The 20023-nt window shown below is 44.7% G+C and overlaps 1 protein-coding gene across 17 annotated transcripts in view; it reads left to right on the plus strand.

Annotated features, from left to right (window-relative positions):
* The window catches only part of LOC135255164 (tight junction protein ZO-1-like), a 145697-nt gene that overhangs the window by 13873 nt on the left and 111801 nt on the right, over positions 1 to 20023 (plus strand). For 2 of the 17 annotated variants that reach the window (XM_064335978.1, XM_064335979.1), the window contains exon 1: positions 13205 to 13579. The exons of 11 other annotated variants lie outside the window; for them this stretch is intronic. In XM_064335978.1, the coding sequence (XP_064192048.1) occupies positions 13485 to 13579 (95 nt within the window). In that variant the 5' untranslated portion in view covers positions 13205 to 13484. Of the gene's footprint in view, positions 1 to 13204; positions 13580 to 20023 lie in introns of those variants that run through there. 4 more of the 17 variants (XM_064335982.1, XM_064335986.1, XM_064335980.1 and 1 more) reach the window with 3 other exon arrangements.

Genomic DNA, 20023 nt, shown 5'->3' on the forward strand with positions numbered 1-20023 from the left:
CTATTTGGAGCTGTTTCATGACCCAGCTGTGCCATTTTTGCCCTAAATGAAGCATTAGATGACAATAATGATAAGTATAATGGAAAGACATGCAGAACTGTCAAAATGAACTTCTATGTGAAGGACCCTCCAAAATCAGTTACCTCAGAAGCTGAAGCCAGAACTTGTTAAAGATCTCAGGGCTCATTGTATGGAAGGAGGGTTTAGGCTCACCAAACGGACCAGCAACATCCATGCTGCTTTGAGCTCACTGCCTGCTGAAGACAGAGCCAAAGATATGAATCAGCTTGACCTTGGTGGGGAGATCCTACCGATATACAAGGCTCTCGGGGTACAGTGAGATGTTCAAGAGGACACTCAGTCAGAACATCAGTGAAAGCTCGATCATCACAAGGAGAGGCATTTTATTTGATGTGACCCATTGTTCTAACTGGGAAAAGGATACACAACAACTGTGTGGACTGGGATGTGGATGGGATGAGGCTGAGCACTGGAGAACATAGCTGTCAGATTTAAGCCGGCTTTTTGGATTTTGTGTGCCCAGATATTTCAAGCCTGCTGGGTATGGAAAGGTGCAGTTTGCACAATTACACCATTTGAGTGATGCTGCTGATGCCAGTTATGGAGTGGTTGCATACCTTCATCAAAAGATTAACAAAGACAAACACCACATAGCCTTTGTCATGGGCACAAGTGGCAACACTAAAGCAAATTAATTTTCCAAGACTAGAGTTGACGGCTCCTGTTTTTAGCTGTGAGGTTGGATTCAATGTTGAGAGATGGATTGGAAATCACTTCAGAAGTGTCTGTGTTTTCTGGAATGAAAGCGAGTTGTGTTATATCTCATAATCAATCTATAAGGTTAGTTAACAGAATCTCAGTCGTACAGGAGAAGTCCTGACCCTCACAATGGTGATGTTTCCCATCAAAGTTCAACCCAGCTGCTCATGCCCCACGGCGAACAAGTGCAGAGATCTCCTTCACTTTCAACGATGGATAACAGGCCCAGAAGTCCTGTTAGAAGATGAGGCAAAATGGCCAAAGCTGCCATTAGAGAGATTTCATTGGCTGACCCAGAGGAAGAAATCACTGTAAATTCTATCACAGTAGGTTCAAGATCCAACAGCATTACTGCTGGTGCACTTTACTGAGTGGAACACTTAAAAAAAGAGCTGTGGCTGGGATGCTAAAAATAAGACTCACACTTCAGAGACAGTGTAAAAAGAGAACAGAAGTGACACAAACTGACAAAGTGGTTGGTGAAACTGCTATGAGAAAATTCAGAGAAGCCTTAGGTGGACAGAACATATCTGTGGAGGATATGGTACAGGCTGAGAAGGCCGTTCTAATGTACAGCCAACACCAGTGGTTTTCTCAGGTGATAACATCTCTGATGAAAGGTAGACATGTTGGAAGAAAATGATCTGTCTTCAGACTTGATTCAGTCATGCAGGTTGGGCTTCCAAGAGTTGGAGCCAGGTTGAAGTGAGCACATTATCTGAAGAAGGGGTCAAGTGAAGGAAATCAGGTCAGATAATAGCACCGACTACAGAAGTTCTTGGCGAGAGTCAAGAAAAGCTTTGAGAAAAGTGGATAATGCCATGATTCATCATCATGTTGGAGTATAGGAGAGGCTGGTCAGACAAGTGAGGTCCACACTGACATCAATCCTAAGACAACAGCAACTGGACAAGGAAGGTTTACAAACCTTTATGCCACACAGTGGGTTGCGAGCCTTTGCGTTGGCGAAGTGAATGCCCTAAGGGTCATGTGCGGAATGTAATTCAAGACCAAATCAGCTATGTTAGAGTAGCCTGTCACTACCTGTGAAAGCAGAGAGTCAAGATCAAAGAAGAAAACATCCTATATATTATTTTGCATTTCTATTGATTTTGTGGGATGTAAAACATGATTTCAGTTAAAATCAAGATGGAGAATTAAGTTTTGGCGCCTTGAAGATTCCAACTGACTTTTACTACTTTTGAGTAGTAAATACCCTCCTTTTTTATGAAAAAACAAAAACAAAAACAATGAGGGATACCAGTATGTCTACAAGAACAACGAACCTGGTGCATTGAAAACCAATGAAAAGTTAAGACCGATTGGCTATATTGGACTTGGAAGCCACAACTGACGATTATCGGGGGGGGAAAAAATCATGAAATAAGAACCACTTTGTCCTTGTTTATTTATAATGAGGAAGGCAAATGAAACAGGACAGCTGGTCGGATGCATTAGTGGAAAAGTGTCGACAGTAGTTTTGTAGCTGAACCGTGGGATCCCTGTCAGGTCTATGGTGTGCCATTATTGATGGTATTTTTCTGGGCGTGAGTGCTAGGCCCCTCACCAGACTGTTAATGAGGCAGGTTTTCATGTCTGATGGCCAGATCATTGTGGAGACTGTTGCCCTCAGTTCTAAACAAGAGTAGAGATCAGACGCTAAAACACACAAACACATATTCACACAAACACACACGCCTTCATGTTTCACACACGTATACACACACCCCAGTGGTTCTGTTTTGTCCTGTCAATTTAGCTCATTCATAAGTACTTCTACACATGAAACAGTTTTTCACATTGTGAAATTAAACATAGGTACAGTACTGTGATTACAGATGGCAAAATTAAATAAATTGATAATGAAATAAATAAGCATTGATGTATAAGTAGCCTAATGTAATAAATAAACATCTATTAGCTATGTTATGGCTCTTATTTATTTCACGCCCCATGGTGGGGGAAAACAATATGTTTCCCTCCGTATAGTTAGTAGGCTATTAGCAGTCAGTGGATTATAAGGTTTAAGCAATTGACTGGCCACCTCAACCTTATTAAATGTGTTTGGAATTACTTGGATTGGGAGAAGCAGAAAATGCAACCAACTTCTAAGATTGAACTTTAGAGGTGTTTACAGAAGCATGGAAAATATTCCTGCAGATCTCCCTAAAAGAATAAAGGCAAAGGGTGGACACTATTTACTGAAAGATTTGATATTGTACGTAGTTGTGGAGATTTTGTGTAATTTGTGTTAAATATGTTTTTTTTTTCATTACAATAAATAACTTGAACTTAACGGCTGTTTTCACTGGACTGTAAATGAAAGTCTCTGACTTTTGCACAGTACCATATGTAATTATATCTTGCTCTTTTTATATTCTGATCTTTGCATGTTAATTGTCAGAAATGGTTTTGAAAAGGTTTTACTGCAGTTTATGTTTCATGTGTTTTTTGTTTTATAACCCGACGTCTGTTGGTGTATTTTTAACCTCAAGTTATGTCTCTCTTTTGCTACACCTTTGCAAAATGTCCTGTCTAAACAAAACATACCTGACTTTACTCAATTCGCTGTATTTTTGTCTGAATGCCCTGCCCTGAGGCTAGCAGGTGTATGGAATCACACCTGAATATTGCTGCCTGCATTGTTTTATAGTAGCCGAGATACTCAGTTTAGCGAAACATCTCTGAAATGTCCTGAGGTCAGTGCACAGTTTAAATGATGCTCAGTGCTGTGTGCTACAGTGCGACTCTTCCCCCTTGGCTGTACCTTGATTATTACATATCTCCAGTCAGCGACAGCTTCTGTGTAGCTGAAAGAGCTTTATCCACACTAGCTTTACCCAGACTGAGTCATGCCTCTGCTGCTGTTTTGACTCTGGTGAGCTTTTATTGGTCGTTACGACATCTGCTGGAAAATATCACAAGCTGCTTTTCCTTCACTTGCTATACCCGTGCCATTAATCAAGAGGTTGACTTTCAGAAATGGTATAAGGTCCCCCATTTGACTTAATGGTGTAGTACCGCCTTGTCCCCTGGAGGACCCCTGACAAAAGGAATCATGTCAACCACCGTAATAGCAATGATAACACTGCAACATTAAACTTTAATCCCGTACAGCACATATGCAATAATTGAGCTGAGACATACAGTATAATACATATATTGGTTCCATATGAAAACGATTGAAGTCACATCTAGCACTGCACTCTACATTGTTAAATATTTCAGCTGATAAGTGTAGTGCTTTCAACAGTTCAGAGTGCAGTAAGTGTGTGCGGTGCTTGTTTTCCCATGTGCTTGTTATAGAATGTGGTCACGTCAGCATTTTAAAGAATATCTCTTGTTATGGCTTGGCATTCACTTGGCTAGTTTGTCAGGAATATTTTGAATGTTCAGATAAATGGCTTTCTGTGTTGCACAAAGCAAAGGACATGAGCGCCCGTTCATGATGGAGTGTAGCTTCTCTCAAACACAACTTTCATCTCAGACTGTTTAAGTGTGAGCACATGGAGACCCGCCACCTGTGTGGCAGTGCTGTAGATAACATCTTTGCAAATGACTACTATCTTGCTGTTGAGATCTGAACTTTATATATACTCATATATTTGCATTATGATAATTAGCCAAATGGTAATTATACCAAAAAGGAGTTGTATCAACTTGCTTTTTTATATATTTATTTTAAAGACTTAAATACCGATGAATACCTTAGGTTCCTAGTACTATTTTTAGTCTGCATTCTGTTCCTTATTAAGACAACAAAGTAGGCGACATTTTTTTGTGTGTGCGTAGCATCATCTCACAGGTGGCATGTGCAGCTGGCAAATCACCTTGACTCAGCCAGCATTTGTCAAGGTGCTCTGGAATACGATTGCTGGAGCTCTTGCTACTCTAGTGTACAATGCCTAGAAATCATTGCCATGCATTTCCGCACATTCATTTACTGTTCTCCTAATCATTTTGCATGCACACCTCACTGTGGTGAATTCTTGTGAGATTGGTTGCGGTGGCAAGGCTGGGGCAGACAGGACACACCGCAGGCTGTTGAGAGCGAAAACAAAACCGTCAGCTTAAGTTACTGTCGGCAGAAAGGGGACAAGGGGAAAATAAACTGAAATAAGCGCAGAATCTTTTGGAAGAATTTCTTTTTTTTTTTACAGTGCCGTGACCCCTATTGTTGCGGTGGCTCTTCTGACAGAAACATTTCTGAGGTGACTCAAACTCTGGAGAAAACCCGGCGGGTCAGGACGTGGGGGATGGGGGGGGGGGGGATGGGGGGGCTCTGACTTGACCAGCAGGCTGTCAGGGGTGTGCTCATTAATGCTGCCCCTGTGATCAGACTCTACATTGCCTTGCAGCGCAGACCTTTTTATCCTCAGAAGCTCTATTATTAATAAACTGACAGTACGTGTAAATTGTGTCCATGTCAGACACTGCTGCCTGAGCAGGGGGTTGAGAGGTTCCAAGCTAAAAGCAAATTTGAAAAAAAGCTTCTGTGTGACAATAGAAAGGGAGGTGAGCTGGGGAGTGGGTAGCCCCTCCCCCAGGCTAATGGGAATCCTCTCTCAAGCTCTCTTTATTAATACATGCGCTGCCTTGAACTGATGCTGGTGCTAGCGCGCAAGGTCCAGATTATTGGCTCCATTAGAGAAGTGTGGCATACACATTGACGGTGGGATACTGGTGGAGGGCTGCGGGGGAGTAGAAGGGTCTCTGAACTCAGCGGCTTGTGTTGGCTTTCTGTTGGATTATAATATAATGGGTGAGGAACTGGACTTGTAGAATGAAGGTTACAGGTTCAATTCCCAGGTTGAGCACTGCCATTGTACCCCTTAAGAAAGGTAGTTCACCTGAAGTGCCTCGGCTTGTATGCAGCCGTATGAACGTATACTATGTACCAGGGATGTAATGCAATGTAATGAAAATAAATTTTGCCTATGCACGACATAAAACAAAGAATTATGATAAAGTGCTGGTTTTAAAGGGCTCGACGTGAAGGATTTTTTCTCCTGGCCAAATCAGTGCTTTCCGCTGGCCCAGCTGCCAAAATAAATATAGCCATTTTTTTAAGGGCTGGCCCAATTGAGCAAGTGACAGATCAATCAACTGGTCCAAACCAATCTGATAGTGGCCTCGAGCTAGCAAGCAGCCCTCATTGTCAAGCCCAGTATTATTAATGGCCATATTCCCCCAGCAGTTTCACTTATTTGCAGTGGCTTATTTGCAGTGGCGTTTTTTGAATGTTTTGATTTCTAAGCAAATGGTTATCATTTCTAAATCAAATGAGTCTTCAGATTCATTATGCTATTAAAGTTATCATTATTATAATAAAAATTAAAACCTGAAAATGCCTTTGACCGTTACTCACCCTCATTGTATTAACAATCTAAATTGGGCCTTTTCTCCATTTTGTTGAGAGATAAGTTAATGAGCTCCACCGAAGATAATTTCATATCCACCAGTGTTCAGTTGTGTGATGGCAGCTGAAGTGTCAGTGACTTTTTCAGTCATGCTGTCGTCAAGACCAAGGAACAGCCTGTGGAATTTCGAGATGAAGTTGGCAGGAGGCAAAAAGCTGGAGAAGTTAATAAATATTGACAGAGCTCTGAACCCTTTCTAAAAGCTCTGTTGTAACCAAATGGAAAAAAACGTGGCACAGACACTACCAAGATCGGACAGTCATACACTCAGCAAATGCAATCTGTTATATTTGTATGTGATTCATTGATTCCAGAGAGTGTAGACTCGAAACTCTCCCTTAATATACAAATTTGCTAATTGTATTCCCGGCCGCTATGGCAGTGGGTATTGTTTGCTCAGAAGTCAGGTGCTATTGCAGAGTCTTTGTTGTGGGTGTGTGTTGTGAGCTTTTCATAATAGGACAAGGTTAATGATGCAGAAAGTAAACAGATCAGCTAGTCCAGAACAGCTGTGCGCTGTGCTTCTCCCAGATTGTATTTACTCAGACTCTTACATCTCCTTCATTCAGTTCAAACTGCTGAACGGACCCTCCCTGTTTGATCTCCAAGCCTCCAGTAGCATCTTCTGTGCAGCTACAGTATCAGTGCTGGTACAGGCACCAGTGCTTCACTGTTTTACTAGTTGTGTGGAAAAAACCTCTGCTTAGTTCCTCAGGTTTCCTTTCACATTGCAGCCTTGGATGGCCTTCTGCAGGCCCCTGCGGATCTGTCTCACTCACTGATTTACACAGACAGACAGACAGACACACACACACACACACACACCGCACTCTTACGTACACATACTGTACACAGTTTCACACAGACACACACACACACACACACACACACACACACATACATCTTGATGATGCTCATTACATTTCAATAATGGACTGTGCTTCCTCATCAGTGCTGTGTGTTGATTTATGTGGCCTGGGCTCTCCTTCTTTATAATTTGATTCTATGTGTTTATGTGCATGTGTGTGTGCATGTGCTTGTGTATACAGTGTGTTTGATTCTGTGTGTGCATGTGCATGTGTATACAGTGTGTTTGAAGCTGTGTGTGGGTGTGTGTGTGTGCATGTTTATACAGTGTGTTTGAGCCTATGTGTATATGTGTATGTGTGTGTGTGTATGTGTGTGCATGTGTATACAGTGTGTTTGATTCTATGTGTATATGTGCATGTGTGCGTGCATGTGCGTGTATATACAGTGTGTTTGATTCTGTGTGTACATGTGTGCATGTGCGTGTGCATGTGCATGCAGTGGGTGTGCGTGTTCCTCTTCTTAGGAGTCTGATCTGTGTTGTATTCATTGAGCTCTGTCTCTCTCAGAAGTGATGATCAAAGACAGGTTTTAGTGGCCTTTTTATTTACCCTTCACCGACACCAGCGCTGTCTTTTGGTTCAAGGGAAAGTAAAATCAAAAACATGACGCAAATGAATCCCTCTGTCTGTGTTCCAGTGTCTATTTGCATGCAGTACCACAGTGCTTACAAGCTGTCGAGTCGCTGGAGGTAAACTCGGAAGGGAGCTATTAGCCATGCCGGCGCTCACGATTTTTGCCGGATTTGCCGGCAGCGGCAGGGACAAGTGCGGCTCGTAACGGGAGTGTCGGCCATGGAGCGCCACGTGAGCCCGCAACGGTCGCCCGGGGGGGGCGCGTCAGATCGGCCCGACCCCTCCTTCGATTTTCGCAGGGTTCCCAGCTGGATCCCTGCCCCTCCCCCCCCCTCCTGCCCCGGCCTAATGGAAGCTTATTGGCGTGTGACTCTGGCCTGCCCCGGCGCCCGTGGTCAATAACAGACCCCCGGCCGTCCAGCTGTTCGCTCCTCGCCCTGAGTGACGGCCGCGGTGATCACACTCGCTCATGGCCGACAGCTCAAGGCCCTCCTCGAGATCCCCTCCCCGCAGTTCGGCTAAACGGGGGGACTCTTCTGCCCGTTTGTGACAACCTGAAAAAAGAAAAACAAGGTGGTTGGAAGCCCAGCTCAGTGCTGCTTTGGCTCTTCTTAGAGAACGGTGCAGAGCTTTTTTTCCAAATCGGGAAAAGGTGAAGCGTCTCATCCTTTGTTTTTTCTTTTTGCAGAGAGCGGCATTAAGAAATTAGAGGGACATAAATGTATATGTATATGAAAAGGACAAAGCACAACACTACTTTATTCTTTTTATGCAAAATTATGCAGTGTTCACGAACCCGCTGCTACAAACATTGAATGTGAGGACGTTGTTGTGGATAAACTTGGCTGTGTGTGTAGAAGGGTCTTCTGTATAGGAATAATACATGGCTTCCCAGATTAGATTGGTGTAAAAGCCGTGAAAGCAAAACAACAAGCAAGAAAGGCATTCGTCTGCTCCTCCGCTCTTCACGGAAAGGTATGGTGACACGCGGACCCAACCCGCACGGCCCTGTTCTCCCTGAGTTCGGGGGCTTATGCAAGTCACCTTCATCCGTCTGTGGTAAGGGTGATGTTTCCGGAGGGTTCCGTGGTTCTCCCGAACGTGCCAAGCTCAGCGGAGATGTGGCAGCGTTGCGCGGACACCCGAGGGGTGCTTAAATGGCGCAGCGCTGCGAGGTGTGTTCCTGCCAGAGGCGTGACCTCTACCAGCTCAGGACGCACTCTGAGTGCGTCAGAGAAGCGCCACGGGGGTGTAAGATCACACCATGGTCATTAATTTGGTTGTTTTTTTGTTTTTTTGTGGGTAGGGGAGGACGGGGCGTTCTTTTTGGATGCTGGCACTTACCTGAGCATTCGCAGATCGCCTGTTGCGACTGTAATTCTGCTTTCATTTTATGCCTGGTATATCTGAGAGAAGGACCAACACATAAAGCTTAGCGCTTAGAAGACCAGACGTATGGTAGTCCTTACACCGAAAGAGTCATTTTTATAAAACCTTCAAACAAAGCACTTTGTACAGCATATACCACACGGATACTCACATTGTTATCTTGGAAACATTTTGGACACATGGCCTTACTTGTGTCTGCCATTTTATATATCATGCCCTCATGACTCTCACAGCTAGTGCCTTATATGTCCACAGAATGTGTACAACCGCTAACGTCACCACTGACAATGTTATATGGGGAAAAAGACCTCACAAAGGATGAGAACCATGGCTGCCCAACTTTGGCAGACCAAAGAGGTGACAGCTTGCGGTGCGTTGGAAACACTGCGCCGGGGTGGGTAGGACCTGCTCTCTGGGGCAGCGCTGTACCTCTTTTTTTTGTGAAATTCTCTCAATGCAACCCCCTCCCCCCAGTGCAAAAGCAATAAATCATGATGCTCTCGGGGCTGTCGTCCCGCCCTCGGCTTCCCACCGTCCCACGGGACTGGGCAGAGAGTCCTCCCGACGCGCTTTTTAACGCGTCGAGAGGACTGTGAAAAGCTCCCCGGACCTCATCGGAGGGAGAGAGAGGGGGAGGACAGAGCAGAGGGGGCTCTTTCCGGCACTTTCCGTACATGTTGCACGTTTGTGAAGCCTGTGTGAATGCGCTTCTGACATGTGCGCGCAATCTCTTGTTTAAGGGGTGCGTTTTGCCAGATTCCGGTGTGTAAAAAAATGAAGCCGTGTAGACGCATGGTTACGGAGTGGCCGTCAGCGATGTTTCATCCCCGTTGGAAATGGGATGAAGAACGTGGTCAGCTGACGATAGTTGTCATGGCGATGGAGGAGATGTTGACTGACAGGAAACCCAAAGGCAAGGGGTTGCTATGGACTGCTGGATGTGCGGTCGGTGCTGCTGTAGCATCATTGATACAGTTCTGCCTGAGTAATTCCGCAATGGTGAAGTGTCACTGATTTCAAATGGCCATATGTATATGGAAGTGCTCATTTTTATCAGAGAGTAAATCTGTCTCAACACAACACAACACACATTCGTGCCTGTGGTTAAGAGTGTGTTGGTGTGTGTCAGTGTTTGTTAGAGATTGTGTCCATGTACTGTTCGTGCGTTTGTCAGTTTCGTCATTTTTGTGTTTGCGCATGCGGATGTGTGTTGGAGTCAGAGCGACGCATGACTGCACCGGATTTCACTTCAAGGCTACGGAATTAATCTTGCCGCTGCAGGTCATGTGATTAATCACGGCATGCGACCTGTGGACAGCGTAATTTATGGCGGCGGATAATCAACACGTTTGGTAGGGTGCTGCTCCCTTGGGAAATCTCCATCTTAAACCCATCCAATATTAGCAAATTCATTATCCCGGACAGCAAGGGAGGAGTATGACGAATGTTTGGTGGTTGTTTGGTTTGATCAATGCTTGCCCTCTGCTCCATGGCAGACCTTATTTTTGGGTGTTGGCAGCTGCTCGGATGCTCCTGTTCCTGTGGAGGTGAGGAGGTTTAATGTGGGGGTAAACCTGCTGTGTGCAGCACCTGCCAGCTCCGGCTCCTTCCCTGACCTTGTGGAATGTGGCGGGAGCCCAGGTCCTCCCCGCTGCTCCACCCTCGTGCCCCCTCCACCCTCCATCCCCCACCCCAGCTGAAATGGCAAACGGTGCAGGATGGGAGCAGTGGGGTTGTTTGTCACAGGCCTGACAGCCGTGTGTCCCTCTCCTCTCCTCTCCTCTCCTCTCCTCTCAGCTCACCTGTAACGACTTCTTGTGTGCGTGTGTGCACGTGCGTGTGCAGAAGTAGAAGAGGGCCCTGATGAGTAGGTTGTTGGGTTGGGGGGGCATCTAAGTTTGCATGTGTGTTTGTGTGTGTATGTATGTGTGTAAGTATGTAAATGTGTCTGTGGGTGAGTGCCCTATTATAGAAGAGGACCCAAAAGACACAGAAAGCCACACGGTATATTTTTGGATTACTGTACTTAAGAGCAGAATATGGGCTATTATGTTCTCAGCTGTGTCCTATATAACTTACTAAGTGTAATTAAAACTGTCTCAATGCTTGGCATATATCTCATGATGCCAAAATAACATGAGCCAAAAAAGGAAACGTGGGATATCATGTTTCTCTCTGGGACTTACTTACACAGAAAAAGAGAATGAAAGAACATTCCTGATTTCTGTCTCACTCTTAATTGGTTTCCCTTGAAAAACTGCTCTAAAATCAGCCAAAAAGAGGACAATTTTCATTTTAACATGCCACTCCCTTATTTTTCAGAGAGTCTGCACTCCTTTTGAGTGTGCGTGTGTGTATATGTGTGTGTGTGTGTGTATATATATATATATATATATATATATATATATATATTTCATTCAGACAGAGGTAAATCAGCCAGGGTATCCGATAGAGAGAATCACAGGTCAGACGATGTCATGGCCGCAGATGGGGGGCTTGTATGTTGGAGGGTATACTACTAGAGTCCAGCGCCCTTCAGACTGTCACATCTCACAGGCACCTCATTATTTAAAATAAAAAATAAAATGATTAATAGAATGCATTGATGTAATTAGCTAACTGAACTCACAGTCTACTTTCATCATCCTAATTAGTAGTAATCTGTCAGCTATTTATATTTATTTTATATTTATATTTTGGGGTTAAGGACAGCTGTCTGACACTTTCAAATTTGACCTTCTGCTGTGTTGAAAAATAATAGTGAGTTTTCTGGAAACATCCGGTTGCAAATACGTTCGTGAGCATCAAACCCAACGATAGTGGGGACTCATATAGCTTAACGACGGCAGGCATCTATTACTTTTATGACAAACTTGTCTTGGAAGTACAGTATTCTATCAAGGTTCCCAAAACAAAATAAAAAGTTTTTGAAAGTAGCTTTGGCTAAAAGCATCTGTCAAATGACTAAATGGTAAACTCTAAAGTGAAGAGGGCTCTACTATATCATAAAAGTACTTTCCCTGTCCATTACAGAGCTAGCTAATGAAGACTTTTAAAGGCAGCTAAATGACTTAAGACTTAAGAGCGGCTTAGATTAACCCTACCTTGTGTCTGATCTCTTTTTCTGCTCGCCAGTGTAAACTGATTAATCAATTATTAAAATCGTATCGATGTGCTAGCTCATAACTGAGCGAGAGCAGGGGCTCAGCACACGTTGTTACCTTCCTGACAGGTACGTCTAATAATAGAGCCTTTTTTCCCCGATAGCGATCTCTGCACTTCAGCTGTTTTTCTTTTTGGTTTTGTTTTTTGGTGGGGGAGGGGCAATCCTCTGGTCTGGACTGTCTTGAATAATTACATAAACAAGGGTATCAGGTATCTACAGATTTCATTTGAATCCATTGCGTGTGTGTGTGTGTGTGTGTGTGTCTTTGTGTGTGTAGATATACCCAGTCTGGCAGTGTTGGTCGACACAGCTCTGTTGATGTTGGGTGGCTGGAAGATTTTTATGTTCTCCAATGGAGTTGTCCTGATGAGTTTCTTCTTCCATCCTGCTCTGCTCTCTCACCGCTCCCCTCCCCCGTCATTTTCATACACACACACACACACACACACGCCCTCCCTTGCTATCTCTCCCCTGAGATCAGGTCAGGCAGTGCATGCTCATTAATTAACCTGCTTTCTTCCTCTTGATTAAGTCAGGATTTATAAATACATTTTCAAAGTACCCACACATGCAATGTACACATAGTTTATAGCCATTCTATTTCTATTTCTGGGAAATGTTTCCTGCATATAACCACAAGTGAGGCACATCCCCCAGCCTGCTCCCCCACCCGATTTTTTCATTAGCCCCAGTCCCCCTTCCCCTCTCTCTCTCGCTGTCTCTCTCTTTTTCTTTCGCTCTCTCGCTCTCTCTCTCTCTTTCTCTCTCTTGCTCTCTCTCGCTCTCACTTGCCACCCCTCTCTCTGTTTCTCTCTCTCTCAGCATACTCACTCTCTGTCTCTCCTACCTCACGCGCAGACGTTTGGGGATCTCCACAGCTCTGTGTTTTCTTGCGAAGAGTTTTTTTCATTTTTATGTAAAAGAAAAACAAACAAGAAAAGTGTCGTGACGGTTGGGGTGGCAGAGGAGGAGGGCGGGGAAGGGAAGAGAACAAAAATAATGGTCCGTTCCTGACTTCAAAAAAAAAAAAAAAGCCATCGAAGGGATCAGCTCAATCTATTCTGAGCGCTAATGAGATTAGAGTGTCATCTGAGACATGGGTCGCCACGGCGTGGTCCCTTTCCCTGAGCTCCTGGGGGATGGTCCTCTCCGCCAGTTCCCCGGCGCTGGAAATGGCGTTCTGACGCTGAGCGAGGAAGACGCGGCTGTGGCGGATGCTAGGGAACGAGAATAGCGTGGCTACCTTGTGCTGGTCTGTGCCGTGGATTCGTAGTAGCGGTGGACAAGATGAAATACCAGAAGTACATTACTGTTATGCAGATGGCTATGGGAGTGACTGCCTCCAACAAAGACAATTGCATTCCCCCGAAGAGGACGATGTGGTGAGTGTGGGCGACCGCGTGCGCTGTGGAGGGAAAGAGCGGGAGAGCGGTTGGACGGGGGAATCGGGGGGGGGGTGTGTGTGTGGAATTTGCAAGGCACTTGCATCAGTTTTATTTTGTGATGGGAGAGCCCTGGGGGAGGGGAAGGGGAAGGGGAAAGGGGGGGTGGGGGCGTGGAGGGAGTACCCAGCCATTGTGGTCACCCCTCTGCCCCGCGAGGTGGGTCCGTTAGCCTTTTTGGTCAGGGAAAACGTGGGGTCTCTCTCTCTCTCTCTCTCCGTCTCTCTGTCTCTCCATCCCACCCCCTGTGGCTTCTTTTGTTGTGAGGTAGCGAGCCGCGGTCTGAGGAGCCAGACTCAGCCGCTTTGTGTTGCCGTTATTCTCGGTTTGGCTGTTGATTGGGGGGTCGCGTGTCTGAGTGTGCGCGCGCGCGCGTGTGTCTGTGTGTGTCTGCTTCGTGTATGCGAAGGCGCCGCGAGCTCTGTCACGCATTCATGCTTTTGTTCTGAATCTCATAAATGTCAGCCAGGTTGAAGTTGCCATTTCAGTGCTGTGTGTAGGCTACAACATAACACATCAGATGTAAAAGTCATTTATATTACATGCATACGTTTTAAGGTGATGTTAATCAGGTGATGAGGTTAATCTCACAATATGTCTTATGATTCTTTTTTTTTTTTTGCTTATCCATCTAAAGTATGCACATTTTTCAGCACAATATTATTCTATACGCTACCCTATTATGCTGGATTGATCTATTTAAAAAGGGTTAAGAAAAGCCCTGTGTTTAATCCAATTATTTATGGATGTATGTATTTATATACTCATGCAATCAAAAAATAATCCTTCATTATAAGCAGCTCATGAACATACGGGTATAAACGTGGAATCAGATATTCTTGCTTTCAGCAAAATTGGGGCCCTCTGTACTTAAGAAGTTAATTTTAATAATCGTAACAGTGTGAAAATGGCCCCTCTTGTGTTTTTTTTATTTTGATCTCTTAGCTGTTTCAGTCAGTGTGAAAGACAGCAGGTCCTGTTCTGTGCACTCCCCGCTCATGAGCAGCACTTACACCTTTGTGCCCTTCTCTATCAGTCTGTCCATCCAGCTGTCGGTCCATACTTGTGAATGCTCTAAAACAAACAAGGCTCTGTTCAGCTAATTCAACTCAGTGCGTCACGTTTTTGAGATAACCAGCACCTGCAGCTCGATTGGCTGATGCTGATAAAGGTCATTAAGTCGGTAAACATTGTGTTTTTGTGGTTGCTCGTCAAATATAAAAGTTTAAAGAGAACAATTTTTTTCTGCTTACTGTATGTATGTTGTGCTCTGTATACAATATGTAGAGCATGTGTATTCATCTACCTGTACTCACAATCTATGATATCCATGGATGGATATGGATAATATGACTGTAATCCATATTATGATATTCAAAAGCATGTGTGTAATAATAATTATTATTATTATGATTATGATGATGATGACGATTGTTATTATTATTATTATTATTGTTGTTATTATTATTATTATTATTATTATTATTATTATTATAAACCTAGAGGTTATTTGTTACAAGGAAACAGCTGAAAATGTTCAATAAAAAAATGAAAGATGTTTACATGTAAAATGTGTTCATGCAAGTGTGAGGCTGATTTGCAGCCAATCAGCAGTAACCTGGGAAATGATCCACCTATCACCACAGACATTTCTCTGCCATGCTGTTTGCCCTTTTTTCTTTGGCAAAGGCAAATCTTGGCTTGACAGCGAATAGTATTTCACGGAATCAGCGCTAGCAGACTTTTCTCTGACTCTTATTAAGGATTACAAGGCTGCAATCTTGTTAAATGTCAAGAGCGAATAAGAAAATCAATGTGCAGTCAATGGTTGGGACTATATATTTTTCTGCCTTCTAGGGAAATGTGCCCGTGCTTGTTTCTTTTAACCAACAGTAATTAGCTTTTAGTAATTATATTTCGAATGACCACGAGAGCATGTCCCCCAAAGATCATATGACCGCTGACATACTGAGAAAATTCTGGTTCCATGCAGAATTTCAGCATGGGCTGATGTCGGTGATGATTTCATAGCTTTTCTCCTGATTAAAACAGCGGGAGGCAATGAGAATGGGGCTGAAATGTCATCGGCCGATTCCAGATGATGTTGTCGGAGCCTAAGCGAGGAATGGACTGCCACTTAGACTTCATCCTGATTTTTAACGCAGCTCCCATTAGAGGACAGAAGTTCTGCACCTTGAACTAATGCACTTGTTGTACGTCGCTCTGGATAAGAGCGTCTGCTAAATGCCAGTAATGTAATATGTAATGTAATGTAATGAAGTTGCGTCTCAAAGGTGAAAAAACGGCGAGCAAGCAGCCTTCCCAGAAACAGTGAGATGGAAGCCTTGTTTCACATCTTTATCATCAAAACATATTTTGAAAATCCAGCTTCAGTAATTATGCCAATGTTTTGGAGTCGTTTGCCTCAGCGTGCAATCAAGGGATTGATTTATTTTAGTCTGCCACCCCGCTTGAAGCTTTCCACAGAGTACCTGGTCTAATTTTCAAGTTGTGTCTCAGAGGGTCTTAAGGTTTCAGAAGGAAAGAACAGGTGTGGAGTTCTCTCAAAGGGAGAATAAAATGCAGACTTATAAGAAGTCACACAGGGGTTGAGAGCCAAATAGGGTTATATAGAATGGGGGTGGGGGAAGGGATGGCTGTGAAATTGTGCTGTTAGCTCCTGCACGAGGACCACCCTCCAGCTCCTTGTTTGTTTGTTTGTTTGTTTTTGCTCGGTGCAGTGGCCAGCAATGGAGTGACCGGGAGGGGTGCATTGTCCGTGATAACTGCCCTGAAATTAGTGGTCCAGATGTCTTTTTTCAGCACGCTGCGTGCACCCATTGTGGTGTTTAATGACGCGTGTGCTCTCCCCCATTAAAGCACAGGGTTGGGGGGCGGGGCGGAATGCATCGTCACAAAAAAGGCAAGTGACCGGACCATCATGTGAGCAGGGGGACGACGCCCCTCCATGCACTTCGCTCTGTGGAGAAACGGCTAGCTGCCGGAGCCCGGGCCTCGATCCGTTCATTTCCAATTTCTACTGGCTAACATCCTTCTGCCTCGCGACTTCTTTACAGAAACACGCCATCACCTTTGTCACCCCCCCCCCTTTCGCCCCTCCAGGGGTAACGCGTCCATGAGAGAGATCGGATTCGTCTGCTCTGGTTTCCGTTTTATTTTATGTATTATTTTTCGAAAAGGCGGTTTATCGCCATATTTTTCCAGTTCGTTTTCCAGTTCCCCTCCGTCAGCTCTGGTTTTAGGCTCTTCTCTGTTGGTTTTAGGGCGCTAAATGAAACCGATTACAGCGGGTTTTATTCGCCTGCTCACGCCCGCCCAGGCACAGTCTCGTCCACCTCAGAAGGCTCTTTCACCAGGGCGGCCATTTTAGGGTTACTGCTGGGGGAGTCCTCCTGATGTCATATCAGCAGGTGACATAAATAATATCTAATAAAAAATGAACCTGTGGGAAAGCCGGGGTAAGTGGGGAGCCAATAGGAAGACCCCCATCAACACCAGCCAAACCCCACCCCCACCCCCCCTACCCGGTGCAACAGAGCCGTAATTAAAAAACGTAATAACCTTTATTTAACCTGGAGGTCCCATTGAGATAATAGTGGAATAATAGAATAATTAAGGAGCTTTCCTTGGAATAATTCAGCATTCCTGACTGGAGGAGATGGAGCTGAGGTTCAGTGGTGTATGGGAGTCACAGAGGACCCTGGAAGCGTTGACTGTGCTCTGCTTGGGCTTAACTGGGAGAGCATTCAACTGTCTGTGGATGTCTCAGGTGCTCTTCTCTCTCACTGAATCCCAGGACCAGCCATTCAGGATCAGTGGTTATGCGATGCACCAGGCAACTGCCGCGTAACACATACTTCACCTGAGCTGATCTCTCTCTCTCTCTCTCTCTCGCTCTCGCTCTTTTTTCTCTGTTCCTCTGTCTCTCACCCTTTCGTTCTCGCTCGCTTCGTTTTGCCTGTTTTGCCTTTGCGTTTCTGCCTCCCTCACCCTCTCACACACGAAAAACAGATGCAAATATATCAGAAATCACACCATAGCACCAGGAAAAAACAAACATTCAGCTATTTTGTTTTTTTTTGTGCATTTCTTTGGCTTAATGAATCATTCTGCCGCCTCTAATAAAAAATGGCCGCATTTTTAAGAACGATGATGGCGACACAGACATTTTCCTCCTGCCGGGAAAATCTCAGAGCCGTCAAAAAGCATGGCTGTTACAGGCGGAGAGTCCAAGCCCCGAGCCCGGCGGAATGACTCACATTCGTCATGCAGATCCGCGGGAGGCAGACCAGATGGAACCAGTCAGGGCGTCGCGAGGGGCAGGGGGGAGATGTTGAAGCGCAACCCCAGGCCCTTCCGCGAAAAAATAAAAGTGACCTCACCTTACCTCCCGGGTTATCACTCCCAGTGTTTTTGTCTGATCGGTGTGACACCAATGCTGTGAAGAATATGGGCCCGAGGGGGAATTAAATGTCATTTTTTAATGTATGGAGCATGTGACGGGGAGGAATGACATGGCTGAAGTGTAAGCATTAAGTACATTTAGTGAGTCACTGGCCAGAATTCAATCCAACATTTCTCCTTCACTTTGACTTTAAAATGAAGGCCAGTGCTATACAAAGCTAGTCGTCAAAATTGACTCGCAAATAAATGTGTTTTCTAAGCTTTACTTTTGACATTTTTTTAGTTTTTATTTTTTTCTATAAACACAGTCACACAGATCCATGCACGCACATGGCATGTATAACAAACACATGCATACTTACTCATAAACAAAAATAAGCAGTTACAGTATTAATAAATGCTAACACAGTTAGCCCATGACAGATGTGATGGCTTAGTTTCTACATAATGTGAGGTCTGATTTCTCTCAAGAAACAAAAGGATATATATATATACCCATGCATATACATGTTAGTAGGCTTATGCATTTGCATGCACATATGCATTCATACACACACATAGATGTATACAGTACACATATGCATAGCTAGATTTCTTTACGCTTTCTAAGCTGGTAAAGAAAATTATACTTGCATTTGTTTGCAAGTCATAGTTAAGGTTCAATTTTATTTGAATCCATGATAAACTCTTGAGTTCTAATTTTTCAGTGAACCACCAGGTTTGCTTTCAAAATGTTTCTTCTTTTAAATAGAAAAAAGGGGCTTATTTTATTGTCTTTTGGATGAAAAAGGGATTAGATTTTTCCCTGACTGACTGGCTTCTCCTGTTCTCTTCATTCAAACAGGTGCTTTTTGTTTTGTTCTCTATTTATTTTGCGCAAAGATACTGTAGCATTAGGTAAATGAAGGAAAGGCACAAAGGTAGACTGCAGGAGTTGCTGATCACGCTCAGTTAGGGCACCTGCATCTGGCCTGCTCCGTTTGTGTGTGTGATTGTGCATGTTTGTGTGTGCATGCGTGCGTGTGCGTGTGTGATTGTGCGTGTTTGTGTGTGCGTGCGTGCGTGTGCGTGTGTGTGATTGTGCATGTTTGTGTGTGTGTGTGTGTATGCGCGGGTGCGTGTGCGTGTGTGATTGTGCGTGTTTGTGTGTGTGCGTGCGTGTGTGTGATTGTGCACGTTTGTGTGTGTGTGTGTGTGTGCGTGTGTGTGCCAGAAGCCACGCAGATGTTCCTCACCTCAGAGTTACATGCTGGAAAAATCGAAGCTTTCCGCAAGAGATTAGCATGACTGTAGAGTTAATTAACTTTTATAGGTCATTACCGATGGTGGCACCAGTTACTCCTCCTGCTTTTTTCAGAGTTCCATTCTCTGGACTATGTGTCCACGCGCTTGAGCGTGTATCCGGAACAGTCATGTCTGAAGGGGATTCGCGTTCTTCCGTGTGTCATCCCCGTCCCGTTAGGTACATGTCTGCGAGCCTAATCTGTCTGTCCATCTGTTGAATCAGTCTAGCCTACCTAATCGCCGGGTGTTCGCCGCACGGTGGTTGCTGCTGTGTCTGAGAGCTTAGACCCACAGGCTTGGCTGTGGATGCGGCAGATCGAGGGTACCAGCTTGGTTTGATGCGCTTTCTTTTGTTTCTGGTTCGGTTACGTTAGCGTTAGCTTTTTGGCTCGTTAAAGGGTGAGGGCAGAATTTGGAGCTACACGTACGCTCTGCCTGACCAGAGCGATGCTGGGCTGGGCGCGAGTGGAGCCTCCTGCCCTCTGCGCAGATGACAGCAGAGCCCTGATTGGTGGAGAGGAGCTGCACACGACCCTTGTTTTTTAACGTCGTGAACAGTGGGCTCCAGATTACACCACCGCTGTCGCATTGGTCCACGCACACCTGCGGCTGCAGAACCAGCGGCATTGCCAGCCTTCCGCAACTTGTAAACGAACGTTGCCTGAGTCGGGAGGA

Source organism: Anguilla rostrata, chromosome 5 (assembly GCF_018555375.3).
Source record: "Anguilla rostrata isolate EN2019 chromosome 5, ASM1855537v3, whole genome shotgun sequence".
NCBI classification, from domain to species: domain Eukaryota; kingdom Metazoa; phylum Chordata; class Actinopteri; order Anguilliformes; family Anguillidae; genus Anguilla; species Anguilla rostrata.